Source organism: Ictalurus punctatus, chromosome 25 (genome assembly GCF_001660625.3).
Source record: "Ictalurus punctatus breed USDA103 chromosome 25, Coco_2.0, whole genome shotgun sequence".
NCBI lineage: Eukaryota > Metazoa > Chordata > Actinopteri > Siluriformes > Ictaluridae > Ictalurus > Ictalurus punctatus.
Window position 1 is genome coordinate 11,394,603 of NC_030440.2, and position 20,650 is coordinate 11,415,252.

Below are 20,650 nucleotides of genomic sequence, written 5' to 3' on the forward strand. Positions count from 1 at the left end.
TTACGTCATGTTGCTGAATATATGCGACAAGTTTGGGTTCAATCAGCAAAAGCATTGCTGAGATATGGCCTCACTTCCTGTTTGGCAACTTAGCCATCAAATTTGTTTGCGGGTTATGGATGAAACGTCCCACATATCACAAATCAGAGAAACAAGTTTTGTTTGGGCTGGTCTTACGATGCTGTGATCCAAATTTCATTATGATTGGACGGAGGAGATACAGTTGCTTTATAAGTTCTTATATGTATCTTGTTTTTGTTTTTTTTTGTCTGGTGTGTGGTTTCCTGTAGACTGTCAGCACGCTGAAGATCCAGAAAGCTGTGGCCCATGCACTATTTAGATGCATTGCCTCCAACAAAGTAGGAATGGAGGACAGAGTCATTATATTTCAAGTGGCACGTAAGTGATTATCAGAGGTGGTAAATGTACCCAAATTATTTACTCAAGCGTGATTACTCATGGAAATAAATGCTTAAAAAATAGCTTCAAATTCTTCAAAATATTAAAGAACAAGAAAGATACAGGATACAAGAAAGTTTATGATTTCTACCTCAAATCACACACTGATTTTGTAACTGAGAGTAAACTGATTACTTAATTCCAAGTAACAATGATTTTTTCCTAATCTCTTAAATGTTAGCTTGCATGATAATTAATCTGACAATACAAGCTGGTTGAATAACTGTCACACAAATACAACATTTCTTGATAAATACAAAGTGCACTTTAACAGATAGATTACAGTGATGGGTATTAGATCTCATTGGTGCTGTCACATTTAGATCAGATCCTGGTGCCAAAGAGTTGACTTATGACTTGACAAATACAGGGTTATAGTGAAATTCTGGTCATATAGTTTTTGAAAATGTGTTGAGTACAATGTTAAGACTTTTATGCTAAAATTGAAATAAAAGTTAAAAGTATTAGGTGAAAGAAAAACCCAAGCAAAGTACAGATTATTACAAAGTATTTCTTGTTAAATGCTAAACGTTTAACAGAGCTTCTGTTCTGTAAACATAATCATATGCCACACATTCACACAATCTGTGTCTTCCTCACCAGGTTTCCTCAACCTGAGCGTGTTCCCCTCCAGCATCCCCATAGAGGAGGAGGACGTGCTGCTGCGCTGCGTAGTCGACCGCATGCTGTACTCTAGCCTGAGCTGGTATCGGGTGCTGAATGTGTCCAACCCGGCCGAGCTGCCTACCACCATGTCTTGTGCAAGCCTCAGCCTTGCACCCCTCACCCAGCCCAATGCCACTATCGCAGGCCTGCAGGGTCCCAACGTCACACTGGACCTGTCCTTGCCCAGGGTGAGCTGGCAGGATGAAGGTTTGTATGCCTGCCGCATGGAGAACACTGACAGCAGTGAGGGAACATGCCTGCTACACAACCTGCGTCTCCGGGGTAAAGAGTTTTCAAAGAGCTTTTCAAAATCGTAGAGCGTAGTTGTGTGTATATGTGGTTCAAAAATTTCTGCTCATAATTTTGCTCTTAGCGCTGGAGGCACCCTCAATTGTGAACAACTTGAGTGATCAGAGGGTGAACATGAGCGATTCCACCATGCTAGTGTGTGAGGCAAGGGGCACGCCGACCCCCATCATCACCTGGACCAAAGACAACCAGACTGTCATTAAGGGATCTGGTGAGAGACTGTTTGCTTTTGCTCAGACATTTTTGATTAAGAATATTGTTATCAAAAGCAGTTTATGAACAAACACTTTGTGGATTTGTGTCTATTTGTTATTAATTACAACTGCCTCTAAGTTGTTCTAATCATGCTGATCATGTTTGGTGGCCTGTGGTTTGTGAAATTATTTTTAGGTGTTATTCTGGCTCAATCAAATCGCATCCTGACCATCCAGAGAGTAAAGAAAGAGGACAGTGGTCTTTACATATGCACAGCCTGCAACAAACAGGGCTGTGATTCCATCCAAGCCCAGCTTACAGTGGAGGGTAATTTTTTTGTTGTATATTATGGTTTAGACTTAAGACTCCATTGCATTCAGAATTATTGGAGATTTATTCATTTAGATTAATTAATATTGTCACATACAGTGGGGCCCAAATGTCTGAGAACACTAGTGAAAATGCTTCTGTTTGACATTCTTTTTAACTTTAACAAATGATATAATCATTAATAACTGATAATGTGAAAAGTAGAATCTTAGAAATATTTACATGGATTCTCAGAGTGTTATATGGACATGGCATGGACTCCTTTTCACCAGAAGGTCTTGAGTTCAAATCCCAGCACTGCAAAGCTGCCACTGTTGGGCCCTTGAGCGAGGCGCTCAAATGTATAAATGAGATGAATGTAAATCATCTGAACGTAAATCATCTTCTATAGAAGAGATTAGACATGAGCAAAATCTGATTAGAGGGAACTTTAGTGGTTAGCATGTTTGGCACGTACCTACAGATTTGGGGTTCAAATCCCAACTCTACCCTGTGTGTGCAGAGTTTACATTTCCTCCCCATGCCTTGGGGGTTTCTGCCATTTCCTCCAGTTTCCTCCTGTACAAAGTACACATAGTTTGTGATTGTGCCCTGCGGGTGGGCACCCCATCAAGGGAGTCGCCTGCCTCATGCCCGAGTTCCCTTGGATAGGCTCCAAGCTTCCCCGTAACCCTGTGGTACGGAAAATGAATGGATATACAAAGGAGTTAACATGGTCAATATCACACATAACAATCACGACGTAGTGATTACTGAATAATCAAGATGTTTTGTTTTAGAAGCTTTCAGTTTATTTCCAGCTTTAACTAAAAACAAAAATCCCAGATTTTCAAAGTGGTTTCAGACTTTTGGACCCCATTGTATGTACAGGAAGTGACTGAACTACAGTATTTAGCTTCAGCGTCTGTCATTTGGTTTTTGTTTATGGAGATTTCGATGTTTTGGTATATGATGTTGAAAAACGCATTCATTCATTCATCTTCAGTAGGTGCCTTACCATGGTATCCTGGGCGTGAGGCAGGAATACACACTAAACAGGATACCAGAAGCACCATTCACAAACACATTCACACTTAAGGGAAATGTAGAGCTGCCGGTCCACTTACTGGCATGTGGTGGGGAGGTGAACCTGGAGGAAACCCACATGAGATCATGCACAGAAACCACACAGACAGTAACCTGAGCTCAGGATTGAACCTGGAAGGCTGGAGCTGTAAAGCGGTTATGCTGCATCAGACAAAACTGCCACCAGGAATTTATGGCTGGGATATCAATGAGCAATTCGATTTTTTTTTTTTAAATAGAAGATGTTAACTTCACTTTAATAAAGCTTAAAATGTTTAGCGTAAAATGTTTACTTGTAATAGTAAGAGGTAGATGATAGCGCTGTTTGATAGAATGACATAGTCAAAACAACAAAGAAAAAATTGGTAGATACTTTCATTTGTATTATCGGGGCACTGTAGTATGGACATCCTCTGTAATACAGGACTCTTTCTATGTGTTTTCTGCTTTAACATATTTTGCTTATATAGCATTACCTGGCTAGGCAAGGAATGCCAGTGCAAAATAAACTGGAAACCCTTATGGACAGGTAGTCCTGTTTATGAGTGCGTAAAATAAACAAAAAAAACAACAGTAGTATTTTGCTTCTAGCGACTGACTTGAGACTGACTGACTTGCAGTAACTCTACTCAGCACTGGTCATGGGCGTGAGGTTATCTCTTTCAGATTCTGGCTCTTGTCTGAGATGGGGGAATTGTTTTAAAGTCTTGAGGTAAAAATAGCACTATTTTTAGTCAGCCAGGAAGAGGGTTGTAGGAACGCACATCCTTTTGGAAGCACACACACACACAAAACAGTATATAGTCCCAGAATAGAAAGACGTGAGATGAAGCACCCACCTCTTATCTAGAGGGTCCCAAAAGCAAAAGAGATCACAAGGAGACACACAAACAGGTTGAGTAGAGTTAACAGAGACACACTGAGTGTACGTGACTTGTCTCTCGACAACATTTCTTGTCGCCGTCATAACAGTTCCAGCTAGCTCATTAACAAGGGTTTTCAACTTTTAGAGATTAGGGAGGGAGAAGGGAGAGTATGCAAAATAGCATGCACTATATGTTAATAAAATCATCTAGAATTAATAGTTTTTATTTCAAATTTTTAAATGAACTTACATAGAAGAGTAGAGAGAGAGAGAGAGAGAGAGAGAGAGAATTTTTTGAATTTCAAAGGCCTTTTATTTACAAGCTTTTAAAAGCTACATTGACCTATTTCGGTCCCTCAGAGTCATTGCAAATGACCTTAAAAGAAAAAAAAGTAAAATAAGTTTATATACATATAAATAAATATATATAAAAAAAGATAAATAAATAGATAATTAAAATACTTCTCCTTCCAGTTGCCTTCAAAACCCCCAAAGGAGTGAAGAATATAAAATAAGCAACCAAGTATCAACCAGTATGTATACAGTCTTCTAAAAGTTGATGAAATCTCACTTTTTCTTCTAAAACCACACATAATGCCCCTTCCAGACACCAGATATTTTCAAATGCTACAAGGTCTTTCATCTCTTGGTGAAACTTAAAATCGATTAGTATCCTAGATTTTAAGAGAATCGCAAAAACCACTAAAACGCTGTCCCCTGAATTTGATTCAATTCTGTTTCTCCTGCTGACATATATGGCCATCTTTGCCTGCCCTGTGATAAAATTTATCAACTGACACTTAAACCTTTTTTTTTGAGAGTATTTAAAACCAAAAATAAAAGTTTCGACTGTAAAACTCTCATTAAAATGGCCAAGCAGTCTCTGTAAAACAGTAAAAAGAGGCTTCAATCTCACACAGTGCATAAACATGTGAAACACAGATTCTCTCACGGCACAGAAAGGACATTCATAACTCACATCAGGGTTTAAAACACAGATAAAAGAATTAACAGCCACTGCACCGTGTAAAATCCTCCACTGTAAATCCCCACACTTTTTTGTTAATGGTGACTTGTATAAAGCCCTCCATTGTGGCTTTACATGTTCCTTTATTTGTAGAACAGACCGCCAAGGTGTGTCGACCCTTTTGTCCAGAAACTTTTTATTTAGGGATAGTACGCACATTTTATACAGTTCTTTCCCAGATGGTACCTTGGGACCCACAAAACTTAGTTTTTCAGATTTAAAAATCACACCTGAGCACTCATGTACATTCGCCGAGACACTAAAATCTGGTAAGGGATCTTGGTCATTGGGACTAATTAGCCCTCCGGAATATTCCTCCAGCATTTTCAAGACCTCTTCAGTCAACAGGGACCTCCATTCCACAAGGAACTGCGTGACTACACGGACTGACCTTATCTTTATGTGCCCAGCAACTGCCACCGCGTTCCCAAAACCCGGTCCTGCTACGGTCAGTAGGTCACCCAGAGTGACGACTCCAGCCCTGCAGAACCCCTCCGTGAGCGCAGGAAACGGCTTCCTCTGAGAGACATCAAAAATGGAACCCTTTATAATCGGCTCCTGCAGCAGCCAGTAGAGAGATCTTGAGCATTGTACTCTCTGCACTGTTAAAAGTCCCCACACTTTAAAAACATTTCGGTAAAAAACAGGAAGTTTCCTGATGTCCATCTTTTTCGGGTCCATCCAGAAAAGAGGTTTATGTAAATCCAGCCCTTCAAGTGTCCGTAAAATGGCACATGCTACACCCTTCCAGTTTGCATTTACAGGTCCATGTAGCAGCCTTTGCACAAAACGTAACCGAAAGGCTGCAGTCCTGCTCTGCAGGTGTACCAGTCCATGTCCCCCTTCATCCTTGGGGAGAAACAGAACACTCTGTGGAACCCAGTGTAGATTATCCCAGAAAAAATTAACTAAAATTGACTGGATTTTAGATAAAACATGTATTGGAGGATCGATGCACGCAAGCCTATGCCAGAGGGATGATGCTACCAGGTTGTTAATTATAAGTACCCGCCCCCTAAAGGACACTTTTTTAACTAAAAAATTCCACTTCTCCAACCGACCCTTTACCTTCTCGACAGTCCCTTCAAAGTTTTTCCTCATAAACCCTTCATCTCCTAAAAACACACCCAAATACTTAAAACCACCTCTACACCATAGTCTGGGGGTTTGGAGGTCTGGAGGTTTGGGACGCCGCCTAACCATCCCCCGATTAAAAACGCCACGCTTTTCTCCCAGTTTACCTTGGCAGAAGAAACAATTCTAAAATCGTCAGTGATCTTCCGTATCGTATCAACATCCCTCTGGCTGCCAACAAGCATCGCCACATCGTCAGCGTATGCTGATAGTTTAAAAACACCCTCACACTTGGGAATTGTTATACCTTGTAGTTCAGTTCTCAGTTTAGTTAAAAGAGGTTCAATCGCAAGGGAATACAACATGCCAGATAGTGGGCATCCTTGTCTTATTCCCTTTTAAATTTTAAAAGGAGCACACAAGTCACCATTAACCTTCAGTATGCTTTCACTGTCACGGTACAGAACTCTTATTTTTTCGATAAAATCCGAATTAAAACCAAAAGCAGACAAAACGTTCCATAAGTAGGTATGCTCAACCCTGTCGAAAGCCTTTTCCTGGTCAATTAAAATCAAACCACATTCCAAATTAAAAATCCTTCCGACCTCTACAACATCCCTAATGAATGAAATGTTATCGTGAATAAATCGACCCGGCACACAGTAGGTCTGGTCCGGATGGATCACCTCTTCCATGACTTTACTAAGTCAGTTTGCCAATACCTTGGAGAGCAGTCGGTATTCTACACAGAGAACTGAGACAGGTCTCCATGATTTTATGTCGTGTAGATCTCCTTTCTTGGGCAACAGAGTCAATACTGCTCTGCGACAACTGAGTGGCAGCCGCCCCGTGACTAAACTGTCACCCAGTACTTCCATTAGGTCTGCACCCATTTCAGGCCAAAAGGACTTATAAAATTCAGCCGGTAGACCATCGATCCCTGGTGCCTTGCCACTCTCCATACCCTGGAGGGCTCGTAGCAGTTCCTCTAGGATCAACTCCCCTCCGAGGTCTGCATGTGCTTCCTCTGACACCTGAGGGAGATCTTCCAAGAAGACGTTATCATGGGCCTGCTCAACGGAGATTTCACTCATGTACAGTTCCTTGTAGAACCCGACTGCTCTCTTTCGAATTTCTCTATGGTCCACTAAAAGTGTCCCATCATCAGAAAACAGGCCATGTATCATCTTATTTTGACCATTCTTTTTTTCCAAATTAAAAAAGAATTTTGACGGTGCATCCATACACTCTACAGTCTGAAATCACGACCTGACCAGAGCTCCTTGTGCGGTAACGTCTAGCAATTTGGTCAATAAATTCTTCTTTGTCCTTAAATTTTCTATGCATACCTGCCGTCCTGTGTTTTTCATTGGCTCCATTAGCGCCATTATTTCATCTTCCAAGGATTTCATATGTAGAGTTGTGTCTCTCGTGACACTGGAGGTATACTGTTGACACAGCTGTTTAATTTGCGTTTTGGCAAAATCCCACCACTGTTGCACCGATTTAAAAGAATGCTTTGTTGTTCTAAAATCACTCCAAAAATACTTAAACACATCCTTAAAATGACCGTCTTGCAATAAACTGGTGTTAAAATGCCAATACGCACTCTTATGCTTGAGTTTACTTAAATACACAGTAGACAGAACCATACAATGGTCCGTAAATCCTACCGGTATAATTGCACAACTTCTAAAAGCACTTAACTGGTGTTTAAAACCATAAAATTTATCCAATCTGGCCATAGAGAGCATATTATTATAGGAGTGCACCCAGGTATATTGTTTCTGCATGTGGTGGAAATTTCTCCAAATGTCCACAAGGTCACAGGAATTCATTAATTCGACTAGCCTTCTACGTGATGGCATATGGGGCTCTACATGATTCCTGTCCATATCCAGCTCTGTACAGTTAAAATCCCCCCCTAGAATCAAAAAATCATCAGAGTCACAATTTTTTAGGACATTATCTAGGTTTCGTAAAAATACCATTCTGTCAATGGCCGTGGTCGGGGCATAAACACAAACAAAAACGACCCACCTATTCTCATATTGAGCTCTAACCTTTAACAGTCGACCCTTTATGATTTCATCAACTTGATAAGAACAGGGGATAAAATTATTGGAAAATAAAATAGCTACTCCCCCACTGGTAGATGTCTTATGACTTAAAACGGATAACCCTTTAAACTCCCTGGCCCAGTCCGCAGCATTATTAGCGTCTGTGTGGGTTTCCTGAGCAAAGATTACGTCAATTTTCTTTTGCTTCACCGTTTCAAACAACAAAAATCTTTTATTTCTTTCCCTTGCTCCATTTAAATTCAACGAAGCAACTCGAAACTCACTCATAAAAATGATGAAAACTAATAGATTTACATACATGATGTCTAGGATTGACTATCACTATCATTATTGTCCAGCATAACATTGACTTTTGTAAGGATTTTTTTTAGACGGTATCCCTCCTGATCAGTGAAACCCCCTTCTGACAGAAACCCACGTGTTTTTCTAATGAACTGTTCCACATCTGGGAAAAACTCGTCTATCCTCACATTCCTAGCATGCTTAGTCTTTCTCAGAAACACCTTGATGTCGTCCACGCTATATTCATGGCTCGAAAAGCCACTTAGATTTACACTACATGTTATACTGCAGTCGGAGGCTTCACTCTCACTCTCTACCTCCCCAGAATTCAGCTCCTCTACGCCATCTTTCCTCTTAGCCTGTGCATGAGGACGATTTCTCCGTCTCTTTCTCTGGGGCACCTTGAACACATTTTCTTCCGTCTCCACATGAGAGCCATCATCCGCAACTTCATCACCAAGGGACGGATCCACACTATCTAGTGACGCCGTACTATCCTGTGTACCCTTATCACCTAAATCTGGCTCATTCTCAGCCTTCTCTTCTTCACCTGGTTGAACACTGATACCCTGGTGAGAGGGGCCAGCTTCAGGTGCCTCCACCTGAGAGGGTACTGCTGTTCCCTCTCCCGTTGTGTGGGCCCCATCCACCCCAACACCCTCTCCAACAGTAATTTCGTTACCAGCGGCTATGTTAGCATTATCACTATTTTCGGGATTTACCCGTTTTTCTGGACAGGCCCTCACCAGATGACCAGATAAACCACACCCAAAACACTTCATTGTAGTAGTAGTGGCATAAATTACATAATTAAAATCCTCCACCTTTACATTGAGTGTCAGCTCCAGCTCATTATTGTCCTTCAGGACCATGTACACAAATCGTCTAAAAGACACGATATGTTTTACATGAGGGGATTTGCTTGTAATTGCAATCCCCTTGATCTGGGAGACCAGTTTACCATAGCGGGATAGAGCTTGGGACAGAACCTCGTCCTTAATAAAAGGAGGAACATTCGACAGGATTATTTTTTTTGACGGGGTTGACAAAGGAAGCACTAAGTGGAACACATCATCAAGCACAACTCCACTGTCCACCATTTCGTTTGCCAACTCCACCGTTTTCAGAAACAGCACAACAGCACTATTCATCCGGGCCGCAGACAGAATGTTGTCGTATCCTACACTCTCCCCCACGGCCAGACACACCTCCTCAACGCTGGCGGTAGTGGCTACTTTAATAGCATGCCGCCGCGTGAGGGAATCATATTTCCCGGTACCTGGGACAGCCATGTTTCCCAAAACACCACGGAAAGTGTACCAGCTAGCCCTTATTAAATAAAGAAGAACAGGAGGAGAAGAGGTCTGTTAGTAATTAATTGATTAAGAAAGAAACTTATGAAAAAATATGAGCGATAATGAGAGAGCTAGCCAGAGGCTGAAAATGTAGAGGACAAAAGAATAAAAGGGAATGATAAACTTCAAGGTGTAAACAGAGAAGGTTCATTCAAGCTTATTTTGATTAGATAAAATGTTGGCTCAAAACTTGCTTTTGTGCCACCAGCAACACATATTCATACCTGTATTTGTCAAAAAAAATAACAACCAAAAAACGGATTTAATGGAATAAATCACCGGCTCATTATAAGCACATTTATTTTTCTTTTTGATGTATATTTTTTGCTGAAATCTTTTAAAAATTTTATCATTGGTTTTAGTCTGTAAATTATATATTGTCCTACAGTATGAATTACCACTCCATTAGGAGTATTATAGTCTGTTTCATGTGTGTAATTGGTTTCTTTATATTAGGCGCAGAGGAGAAGATGAATGTGGAGCTGATTGTGCCGATTGGTGCTGTGGTTATCGCCATGTTCTTCTGGCTTCTCATTGTCTTTGTCATACGCAACAGAAAACGGGTAATATTTCACTTTCAACCTTTCAGTCACACAAACTCTCTTTGCCTACACGTGAGAAGACTGCTTAGGCCGTAGCTCCCTTTTTCCTTTGTGAGTTCCTACAATTATACGCCCTATTCTGGGTTATGAAGCTCCTCCCCATGTCCCAGTACGATTGCATGCTATGTGTGTTGGGCAGCCTGGGTGGGACTTGGTATCTCATTGTAACTCATAACTAATAAGGGAATGAGGGTCACTCACTGAAGCTCCTACAGGGAGTCATGTCTTTAATCACTCCCCCTCACTGAATCAAGGATAAGTATATTGTCCTTGAATTTCCTCATTCTCATTTTCCTCCTGTCCTTGTCACTCTCAGCCCACTGATGGAGATATGAAGACAGGCTACTTGTCAATTATCTTAGATGCAGAAGACATGCCAATGGACGAGCACTGTGAGAGACTCACCTATGATTCCAGCAAGTGGGAGTTTCCCCGTGAGCGCCTCAAACTAGGTGAGCTTCAGACCCATAACTCAGGCTATGCCTGGAAATCTGGCATAGAATACTGAAATAAGAGTATCCAAGTTAAATGAAACAATGAGGCCGGTTTAATAAAGCTTTCAAAAATGTGCCTATTGTAAATTATATAATCAACCAATCTAAAATGTAACACCGAAATCGGTGATTCTAGGGGAACCGCTGGGTCGAGGGGCATTTGGTCAGGTTCTGGAGGCTGCAGCATTCGGCATTGAAAAGGCCACCACCTGCACTACGGTAGCAGTGAAGATGCTAAAGGGTAAGTGAACTTTTTACATTCTCACTACCAGATGAAGGGTAACCAGTTCTACCATTTAGCATGATCATATTTTCACAACCTTTTTAGGCCCTTCTAGATTTCAGTACATAATAACATAATAAAATGAGCATTTCTGGGTTAGGTATGCATTAAAAGTAATCAGCTAAATGATCTATCCAGCTGCATACAAACTAGACAAAGTAACGATTTATTCATCTATACACTGAGTATGCTTGGTATTTCAACTCATTCTAATAGTTACAGAGGTGATCCGCAAGCAAGAAAATACAAACAGCCCTCATGACATTTTCCCCCCTCTTTATTGCCATTATGTTACCCAGATGCCTTTATAAGGAATCAGAAATCCACAAAAAAAAGCATTTTAGAATGTAAACTGGAGTGTTAGCATTATTTTCTGCATTGTTATGACCCAGTCTAGGTTGAGCCGCACAGAGTAACCAGCTCGTGGTCTCTTAATAAGAGATTGTACAAATAGGCAAGTGTACATACAACTGTACATAGAACACAACACCAGACGTATCTTCAGGGTGGGCCAAGGCCAAAATAATAAATTAAAGAATTCTTGGTTTAGAGCTTTTTTACCTAAAAGAAAAAACAACAAAAATTCAAACTTACTTCCCTAACTCCCTAATCCAAAAACAGAGACAAAAAGGACCCCCTGTCATAAAAGAAATGGCAGCCACACCTCTACTGCCATTAAACCAAGTGAAAAATATATACAGTGGTGAATATGTACACAAATACGTACAGGGAGAGTCAAACTCAGTCAGAAATGGGCAAAAGTCAGAACCAGAACAGCAGTCAGAACAAAGAATACTGTAACAAGGGCAAGCAAACACAAATCAAACACAATCTCCTAACACACAATCACAGGTAACCACTTCCAACATCAACATCATCATCATCATCACCATCATCACCCTCCTCATCCTCTCTCCTCTCTTCCTTTTTAAATAGGGTTGCTTATTAGTCATGTCATCGTGGGAGGTGGAAGCAGAGCAGGCTAGCGCAGGCTGGTAACATGGGACAATACACACAAAACAAGATTTCCATCCCCAAAGATAGCAGATTGTTACAGCATGCTAGATGTACTGTAGTGCTAGATCAGGTTTCCAAATTAGATAAACCATTGCTACATCATGTAGGCTATGACAGAACATATTTGGTAAAGTTTTGGCTTGTATACTCTGTAAATACTTGAAAAGACCACACTATCAAGACAGTTTGAACAAACTGACGAATTCTACCAAGAAAGCTTGCTAAATAATGAACATTAAAAGTGCTCCAGACTTGAGCACTGACTCTTAGCTAATTTCATGCTTCTCCTAGTTATGTTTGGATAGTGATACATTAATTTCTGGCATAGATACTATGTATATAGGCGCACAGTCAATAAGTTAACACATTTACCCCGTACCTCTGGTTTGATTGGGGGTTCCTTGGAGGTTTGATTCCTGACTCTGCCCTGTGTGCACTGAGTTTGCATTTTCTTCCCATGCTTTGGGGGTTTCCTCCTGCTACTCCGGTTTCCTTCCCCAGTCCAAAGACATGCGTTGTAGGCTGATTGACATGTCTAAGTTGTCAGTGTGTGAATGGGTGTGTGCGTGTGTGTGATTGGTTGACACCCCATCCAGGGTATCCCCCGCCTTGTGCCCCGAGTTCCCTGGTATAGGCTCCAGGCTTCCCGCAACCCTGTGTAGGATAAGCGGTACAGAAAATGGATGGATGGATGGATGGATGGATACTGTGAATGTAGTTGCCATCCTTAATTATTTAATTAGATAATCTCCACCAATTACCACAGTTCTGCTTCCTCAGACCTCTCCTTCTGTCTTTTTCTTGTTCTTGATTTCTTTTTTGGCTTCCAGGTAAGTTCTATTTGTTTTGAAATGCATGACAATTCAAAATCAACTTGGTGAGATGAGGCCCCCCTTTTGGATTGTTCCTGGTAAAGCATTGTATCAGAGAATTTGAGGGAGTTGTGCACTTTGAGATTTGACATTTCCATGGATTTAGAGGATCTCCTTCAGGGAGCCTCCTCAAAATTCAGGGCCCCAAACAATTACCTTGCCTGTCCTGCAGCTATGAAATGATTGTAATGTGTAACATCTCCCCAACCACAGAGGGTGCTACCTCCAGTGAGTACCGTGCCTTGATGTCCGAGCTGAAGATCCTTATCCATATTGGCCACCATCTCAATGTGGTCAATTTGCTAGGCGCCTGTACCAAACCAGGTGGTGAGTCCACTTTATCATCATCTAAACACGTGATATACTTAATGAAAAACAGCTCAAAACAGCAGAGTTTAAAGGCACACTTATGAACTGCACACATCTCCCTGTGTCTGAAAAGTATGTTTATTTTTTGAAGGAGCCATGGTTACAGTTTAAATTCTCTTTTAACACTGCACAAAACAGCACCATTACTTTGAAACACAGTAAAAGCTCTTTATCTTCTCCCTCTCTCTCAGGTCCATTGATGGTAATAGTGGAATACTGTAAGCATGGGAACCTGTCCAGTTATCTGAAGAGTAAGCGTGGAGAATATAGCCCCTTCAAGGTAAATGAACTCTCACCCTTCAAAACATGGAGAAAGATTTCTTTAATGTGGTTTCATTGATCTATATTCTACTTATGTCATTTGGCAGGCCTTCAAAGTAACAAGCTTAAAAATAAAAACATGCACATTTCCCATGTGTTGTTTCAGAAGCATAGGCCTCAGCTGATGCAGGACAGAGCTGGTGAAATTGAGGAGGACCTGAAAGAAGGGGATCTAGGTATGGGCACTACTGCTCGATTGGACATCTGCACTGGCACTGCCATCTGCTCTGGACTGAGAAGTGAGTGGAGCGCCAATCCTCAGCAGGATCAGCAAGGTACTGCCAGTCTGCCACAGTGCCATGACCTGCTACTACTAGACAAATTAATCTATCTGACTGAAAACCTTTCGTGGTTTATGTCACTCTTAGCATTATACAAATGTCCCTTTAAATAAGCTAGTATATCTATAGTTTATATTCCTAAATAAACACTAGGATTGTCAGAATGAATGTCAGTGTGAATATTTATGAACTCGAAATTCTGGACTTCCAGACTTACAGTACATTTCTCTTATAGTCTTTTAACTATATATATGTCCTGTATTTTCACAGTAGCTACTGACTAATTTATAGTAGACACTAATAAATTACTGGATATTCTGCTTTTTGTTGCCCATGCGAATGACATAGATAGATATACACTATATGGTCAAAAATATGTGGACACCCGAACTTCGATATATTGTATGGGCCTTCCCCAAACTGTTAAATGGTAACTGGATCGAAGGAGCATGACAATGGTCCTGTGCACAAAGCAAGATTCAAGACATGTTTCTTCAGTACTTTTTTTGCCTTTGTCAGCTTCATAGAGATTCTAGGAAAGGTCAAATGAGATGATTGACATTTACACTGTCCTCATTTGATGATGGAATACGTCAGTGATATGATTCTTCTTGCTTCTTGCTACCTGACTATAATGCAGTTGTTGATGTTGTTATGAATCTCTGTGCTGCAGAAAGTTCAGACTGGGATCAATTGACTATGGAAGATCTCATCAGTTATAGCTTTCAAGTGGCCAAGGGAATGGAGTTCCTCTCCTCTCGAAAAGTAAATCTCAAAAACAATATTGTATTTGTGTGTGTATACAGTATGAGTGTGTGTGTGTGTGTGTGTGTGTGTAAACGTACAACATTTCTGTGCCTCTGTCAGTGCATTCACCGGGATTTGGCAGCTAGAAACATTCTTCTTTCTGAGAACAACATTGTGAAGATCTGTGACTTTGGCCTGGCCAGAGACGTGTATAAAGACCCAGACTATGTCCGCAAAGGAGATGTGAGCACACTTATATGTTTCCTCATGAACTCTGACTGCCCATTATGTATATGTAATGTTGATCTATTGAAGAGAACTTCATAGTAATGTCATACCTAATCTACCTCTTAGGCACGTCTCCCTCTGAAGTGGATGGCTCCAGAAACAATATTCGACCGTGTGTATACAACACAGAGTGATGTGTGGTCCTTTGGAGTACTACTCTGGGAGATCTTCTCCTTGGGTGAGGGAGTTTGCTGTCTTGCTATAATTCATTAAACAGTCACTCTTTCGTAGGTAAATGTATTTTCCAAAATGCCTCCACTGTCCCTGCAAAACTGCAAAATAATGAATCCAAATTTTACATTTTGATGTAAAATAAATTTGATTGTTGTTTTAAGTGTTAGTTTTTATAATTATAGCATATTATAAGCATCATAACAATTACTATATATACTATATATTACAGAGTAATAATCCTTTACTGTATCTGTTGTGAAATGCAGGTGCATCTCCATATCCGGGAGTGAATATTGACGAGTCGTTCTGCAGGAGGCTAAAAGATGGTACCAGGATGAGACCACCTGACTATGCCACCCCTGAGATGTAACTATACTTCCCTTGTAGTAGCATATAGTGTTGATATAAATAAAATATATATTAGGTATTGGGCGCTGGGGTCCAGGCTCTTCAAATTGAAGAATACAATCTTTTTGGGCACAATCACACCAATCAGTGGTTCATAACTCTGGAATCTAGACAGACTTTTTTCATATAAAGAAAAAATTAAAAATTGTTTAAATTGTTAAAAATTGTTTTAAAAAAAAGCTAGAGGCAAGTAAATGGGGAGATCTGTGTAGCTGTTTTCCCAGGTACTAGATCAACAACTAGATAAAGACTTTTGGTTCATTCAGGGGATTCTGAAATATTATTTTATATAGTAAAAGCCACTGCCCAGTATAAACCGTCCACTGTTTATAAATTGTCTTTCTATAATTGAGGTTGCCTGGAATAGCAATGTTCAATATTTGCTCGCTCTTCCCAGAGATTTTTTGTTAAAGTTGCCCCTCCCAATATTGAGACTCTCTGTATTCAAGTTATATGACTCAATGTCCCTGAATTGTGTATTAGAAACAATATGGTTCACAAGAGTTCATACAGACTCTTGAGTTCCAGCAATGCCTTAAATGTTTTAGAAAGCCGGGAACGAAAGTGTCACATGACTGAGATCATGGGAATGATTCTTTTTGAAATAAGGAAAAATAAGTACACCCCATGGAAATTGTTGGTTTTTTTTTGTTAACATATTTGGACAAGCAAACATTTGATCCTTTTTGAAACAGTGCCTATTAATAAATTCAACCCAAGAGCAGACCGTCTGATGCAAAAAGAACTCTCCAAGAACCCCAAAATTTAATTACAGGATCTGCTATTACGTCTTGCAAAGACTTTGAAAAAGAAAAAGCCTTTGTAAGACTACAGTTTGCCAATGAGCATATAGGCAAAGACCAGGCCTTTTGGAATAATGTTGGGCCACAGTAACAGCAAGTATGTTTGACTCAGACCAAAGACAGCTTTTCAGGGGAAGCACCTCATACCAACTGTGAAGCACGGTGGTGGAAATGTTATGGTTTGGGGTTGCTTCGCTGCTTCAGGGACTGGAGAGCTCATATTCATTGATTCAACTATGAATTCTGCATCATATCAAAGAGTGCTTGAAGATAGCATGAGTCCATCTGTCCAAAAATTGAAATTGAACCGAAAGTGGATCTTTCAACAGGATAATGATCCTAAGAACACTAGCAAATACACCAAGGAATGGCTCAAAAAGAAGAAATGGAGGATTATGGAATAGCCTAGTTAAAGCCCAGAATTGAATCCCATTGAAATGTTTGTTATTTTATTTAATAAATCACATGACTGTATGTGACTCAACTGATCAAGGACAATCCTATCTACAAGGATGCTGGTGGCTGATAAAGGTGTTTATATATAGTATGTTGAGATATGCCTGTTCTGGATTGATTGAGCCATATGCTCTCTGTGAAGTATCATATATATATATATATATATATATATATATATATATATATATATATATATATATATATATATATATATATATACATATATGTTACATATCATATCATATCTGCTGTAACATAAATATAACTGAAAAATGTAATAAATTTTTATATACAACTAAGAAATGCTTCCACTTAGGATTGGGGTTCAATAGTGAATCCAGCAAAGGTATCAGTAAAATCAGTAAGAATCTCAGTAAAGCCTTTTGTAAGGTTCCACAGTGAAAAAGTGTTTGTACAACTACTGTATTTGTGATGCAAAGTTTTGTTTATGATGCAGTGTATAATATTGTATTAGCACTGTAATTTGTATACAGTTGTAATCCGATCTTGATTTAATTAGAATATGTCATGTTTCAGCTATCAGACCATGTTGGACTGCTGGATGGATCATCCAAAGGACCGACCCACTTTCACAGAACTAGTGGAGCATCTGGGCAACTTGCTACTGGCCAGCGCTCAACAGGTTACATACAGTTTCCAGTGTTTGGTTTTTATGTGTTTATTAGTAACAGGGATGTTCTGTGATAACGACAGCATTTTTGAGTGTTTGGGTATGTATGGCCACAGATCTCAGTGAATATTTTTCATGATGTAGGATGGTAAAGACTATATTCCATTGACAATGGGGGATGTGGAGGGCGGATCAGGAGTCCCCCAGCTCAGAGTGACATCATATAACAATGCACCAAGGGCAAAAAGCATAGAGACCCAGCTTATCTATGATAATGCTCCATCATTGGGGTTAGTACACACACATGCATTCGCATTCATAAAGGCATACATGTATCTGAACCTGTGTTGCTAATGTGTCTTTCCTTTCAGATATGTGCAGCATAAATGTGAGGACATTCCACTGGAACAGAGTGCCATAATGGTAAAGTGTATGGATATTGAAGACTGAAAAGCAGTTCCGGCAGATTTTTTTTTTTTTTTTTTTTTTTTTTTTTTGAAAGACAGCTATGTTGGTTCATTAATGATTTCTTCCTAACCTGTAGAATGGCCATATGGTCTGTGATGTGGGATTATCACAGGAAGAGATGAAAGCGCTAAATCATCAAGCACAGAGGATGGCCAAATTCAGGTGAGATTCCAGCCATTTCCCTTCAAATGTACATGTTATGCTATGGAGGTGCACTAACTTTAATTCTTCTCTCAGCCCCCTGCTACGATGTAAGAGTAAGGACTCTGTGGCCTCCGAATCATCCAATCAAACCAGTGGCTACCAGTCTGGCTACCACTCAGATGATACAGAGGCGCCTGTATATGCCAATGAAGAGATGATCCTGAAGAGGGACATTTTGAAGAAGCCACCGTTCTCAAAGAGGGATGACAAGTTTAGCACAGAGGTCCGCTATAGTACTCCACCTGTTTAATAGGAACCACCCATAAGCCCATGACTATATGACTACACAAAGTATTTTTTTCTAATTGTAATTGTGCTTTTTTATTATTATTATTATTTTTTTTTTTTAACTTTTGGCCTGGAATAGCAGATTCATCCTTTTACACCAAAAGCAATTTAACCAAGACAAGGTTCTGCTTATGATAGGTTGGTGCTTAGACAGGATTCCAGTCCATACTACAAAGCAATTATTTGATTTGAGCACAGCTCTCCTCACATTATGTTGATCAGTGGCATTATGATTTCTCTGTAGTGTTTATTTAATAGGATTTAGTCAGGTACATATATTCAAGTCAGTAAATCTCGTTAACATTAAAGTGTTGCATGCAGATGCCTGTAACTGTATGTCGAGATTTCAAATGATAATCACTGAGTATAACATACATAACATACAGCATTCAATTGAACACTGTGCCTTAGCTGAAAACTACAATTCACTTGTTTTTCCTGCAATGTTAAGCATGTGAAACACTTGCATATTGATATATTTATCATACAAATTACTTTCCATGTCTATGTCTCCCTTAAAAAAGAAAAAAATAATAAATTATATATATAATACATACTATATATGTATATATAGTGTTTGCAGATAAGCCGTATATGTCTATATGTGCTTTGCTGTAAATGTGTTCGTTTTAATTCATTTAAAGTTCACCTTTTTTTTTTTGAAGAAAGCCTTTTTTTTGGAAATGTAATCGTTGTTTACACAGACTGCTGAGCAAGAGTAGCTGCTCATTGAGACCACTCCCACTTCCTGTAAAAAGACACACCCACTTTCTTTCAGGCAAGAAATAACAAATGGAATGTGAGACAATTGATTGACCTAATGTTTCTTTTTTCTTCTCTATATTTATGTTTTGTATTGTTGTTTTTTTTTCATGACGTTTGGCCAGCATCTTATCAAATCACGAGCAATGAAAATGTCTCTCAAATGTTCTTTCTCATGCCTCTTGTTCTTCTTTACGTTATGCTTTTCTTTTTTTCATGGTTTGCTTCCTGAATGTACAGGTTATTAAGTGAGGACCTTAATGTAGGTCACGTAAGAACAATATATTTTATTAAATATGTCCTAAACATAACTAGTTTTCTAAAATAAACTTTTATCAAAAATATTTCTACTAATTGTAGCTGTCAGAATTTGTGTAACATTGAATGTTATCCACAGTAACATCTACTAAAGGCAGGGTAGAAAGGAGCATGTGTGTGTGTGTGTGTGTGTGTGTGTGCGCGCGCACATGTCAGCATTTGGGTGTGTGCCAGGTTGTGAGACCCCTCGCATCCTGTATCTGTTTTGCAGTGACCTTGAGGAGACAATGCGCAAAAAGTTGTTTTCTAATGTGTGTGTGTGTGTGTGTGTGTGTGTGTGTGTGTGTGTATGTCTGTGTGTCTGTCTGTCTGTCTGTCTGTTTGTCTGTCTGTCTGTCTAAATCAATAAAAAAATATTAGTTATGTCTGTGCAGGTGCATATGGTATTCAGTGGGTGTGAGAAAATAAGACCAACAGATTGTGCATCTCATTGTTTCATTGTTTTTGTGCATATGTGTGTACGCTTGTGTAGGAAATAACATCCTTCCATCCTTGAACTTTTTCTTAGAAGCACTCAGCTCAATATGGCTACCCAGAATAGCCAAGGCCAGATATACAGGGGTTGCCAATTTAATACGAGTGTACTGGCATTGCATGAAAGAAAAAATATGTTATATTACTACTTGACTATTTTGTACCACCACTGTTGGCAAAGGGAGACGCTGCTTCATTCCAAATTTCACTAAAGTTTGCCTCTAACGAATCAAGCAGTTTAAAAAGTCAGTAGACTGGATTGAATTTTAGGACATTGTCAACATCCACAATATAATCCTTCTTGGACCTTTCTGAATTTGTGACTCACCTGCTGCTGTGGGTGGTCCTACATGCGTAGCATAAATCAGAGTTGTTGACAGATTGTAATTAAATCAAAATCAATCAGATACAAAATTGGAGGCCAAATATTTTCCATTAAGTGTATGTAAACGTGATACAACCCACTAAAGCGTTTATAAATTTAATTAACAGTCCATATCTTTTAGCAAGGATCCATGCTGCTCTGCGTTCTCTTAGACAGAGTGAAATCGAGTAAAGGTGACCCGGCTATGCATATAGAACGCCGTTAGACTTAGAATTTTGTGCTGGTAAACATTTGAACCCATTGGATAGTTGCTATTAATGTGTGGGTGCTTTGGTTTGAAGCGCCTCCTCAGGTTAT

General features: G+C 39.7%; 1 protein-coding gene across 3 annotated transcripts in view; it reads left to right on the forward strand.

The window, feature by feature from the left end:
• Nucleotides 1–19,520, forward strand: part of kdr (kinase insert domain receptor (a type III receptor tyrosine kinase)) — a 33,476-nt gene extending 13,956 nt beyond the window's left edge. The window contains exons 12-30 of one of the 3 annotated variants that reach the window (XM_017456416.3): nt 291–399; nt 1,063–1,407; nt 1,499–1,645; nt 1,825–1,956; nt 10,165–10,271; nt 10,627–10,762; nt 10,941–11,045; nt 13,190–13,303; nt 13,537–13,625; nt 13,773–13,941; nt 14,621–14,712; nt 14,815–14,937; nt 15,049–15,160; nt 15,423–15,522; nt 17,361–17,466; nt 17,599–17,744; nt 17,826–17,877; nt 17,999–18,084; nt 18,160–19,520. In XM_017456416.3, coding sequence (XP_017311905.1) covers nt 291–399; nt 1,063–1,407; nt 1,499–1,645; nt 1,825–1,956; nt 10,165–10,271; nt 10,627–10,762; nt 10,941–11,045; nt 13,190–13,303; nt 13,537–13,625; nt 13,773–13,941; nt 14,621–14,712; nt 14,815–14,937; nt 15,049–15,160; nt 15,423–15,522; nt 17,361–17,466; nt 17,599–17,744; nt 17,826–17,877; nt 17,999–18,084; nt 18,160–18,376 — 2,487 coding nt within the window. In that variant the 3' untranslated portion in view covers nt 18,377–19,520. The remainder of the gene's footprint in view (nt 1–290; nt 400–1,062; nt 1,408–1,498; nt 1,646–1,824; nt 1,957–10,164; nt 10,272–10,626; nt 10,763–10,940; nt 11,046–13,189; nt 13,304–13,536; nt 13,626–13,772; nt 13,942–14,620; nt 14,713–14,814; nt 14,938–15,048; nt 15,161–15,422; nt 15,523–17,360; nt 17,467–17,598; nt 17,745–17,825; nt 17,878–17,998; nt 18,085–18,159) is intronic. The other 2 variants (XM_017456418.3, XM_017456417.3) reach the window with 2 other exon arrangements.
• Nucleotides 19,521–20,650: the final 1,130 nt, after the last annotated feature.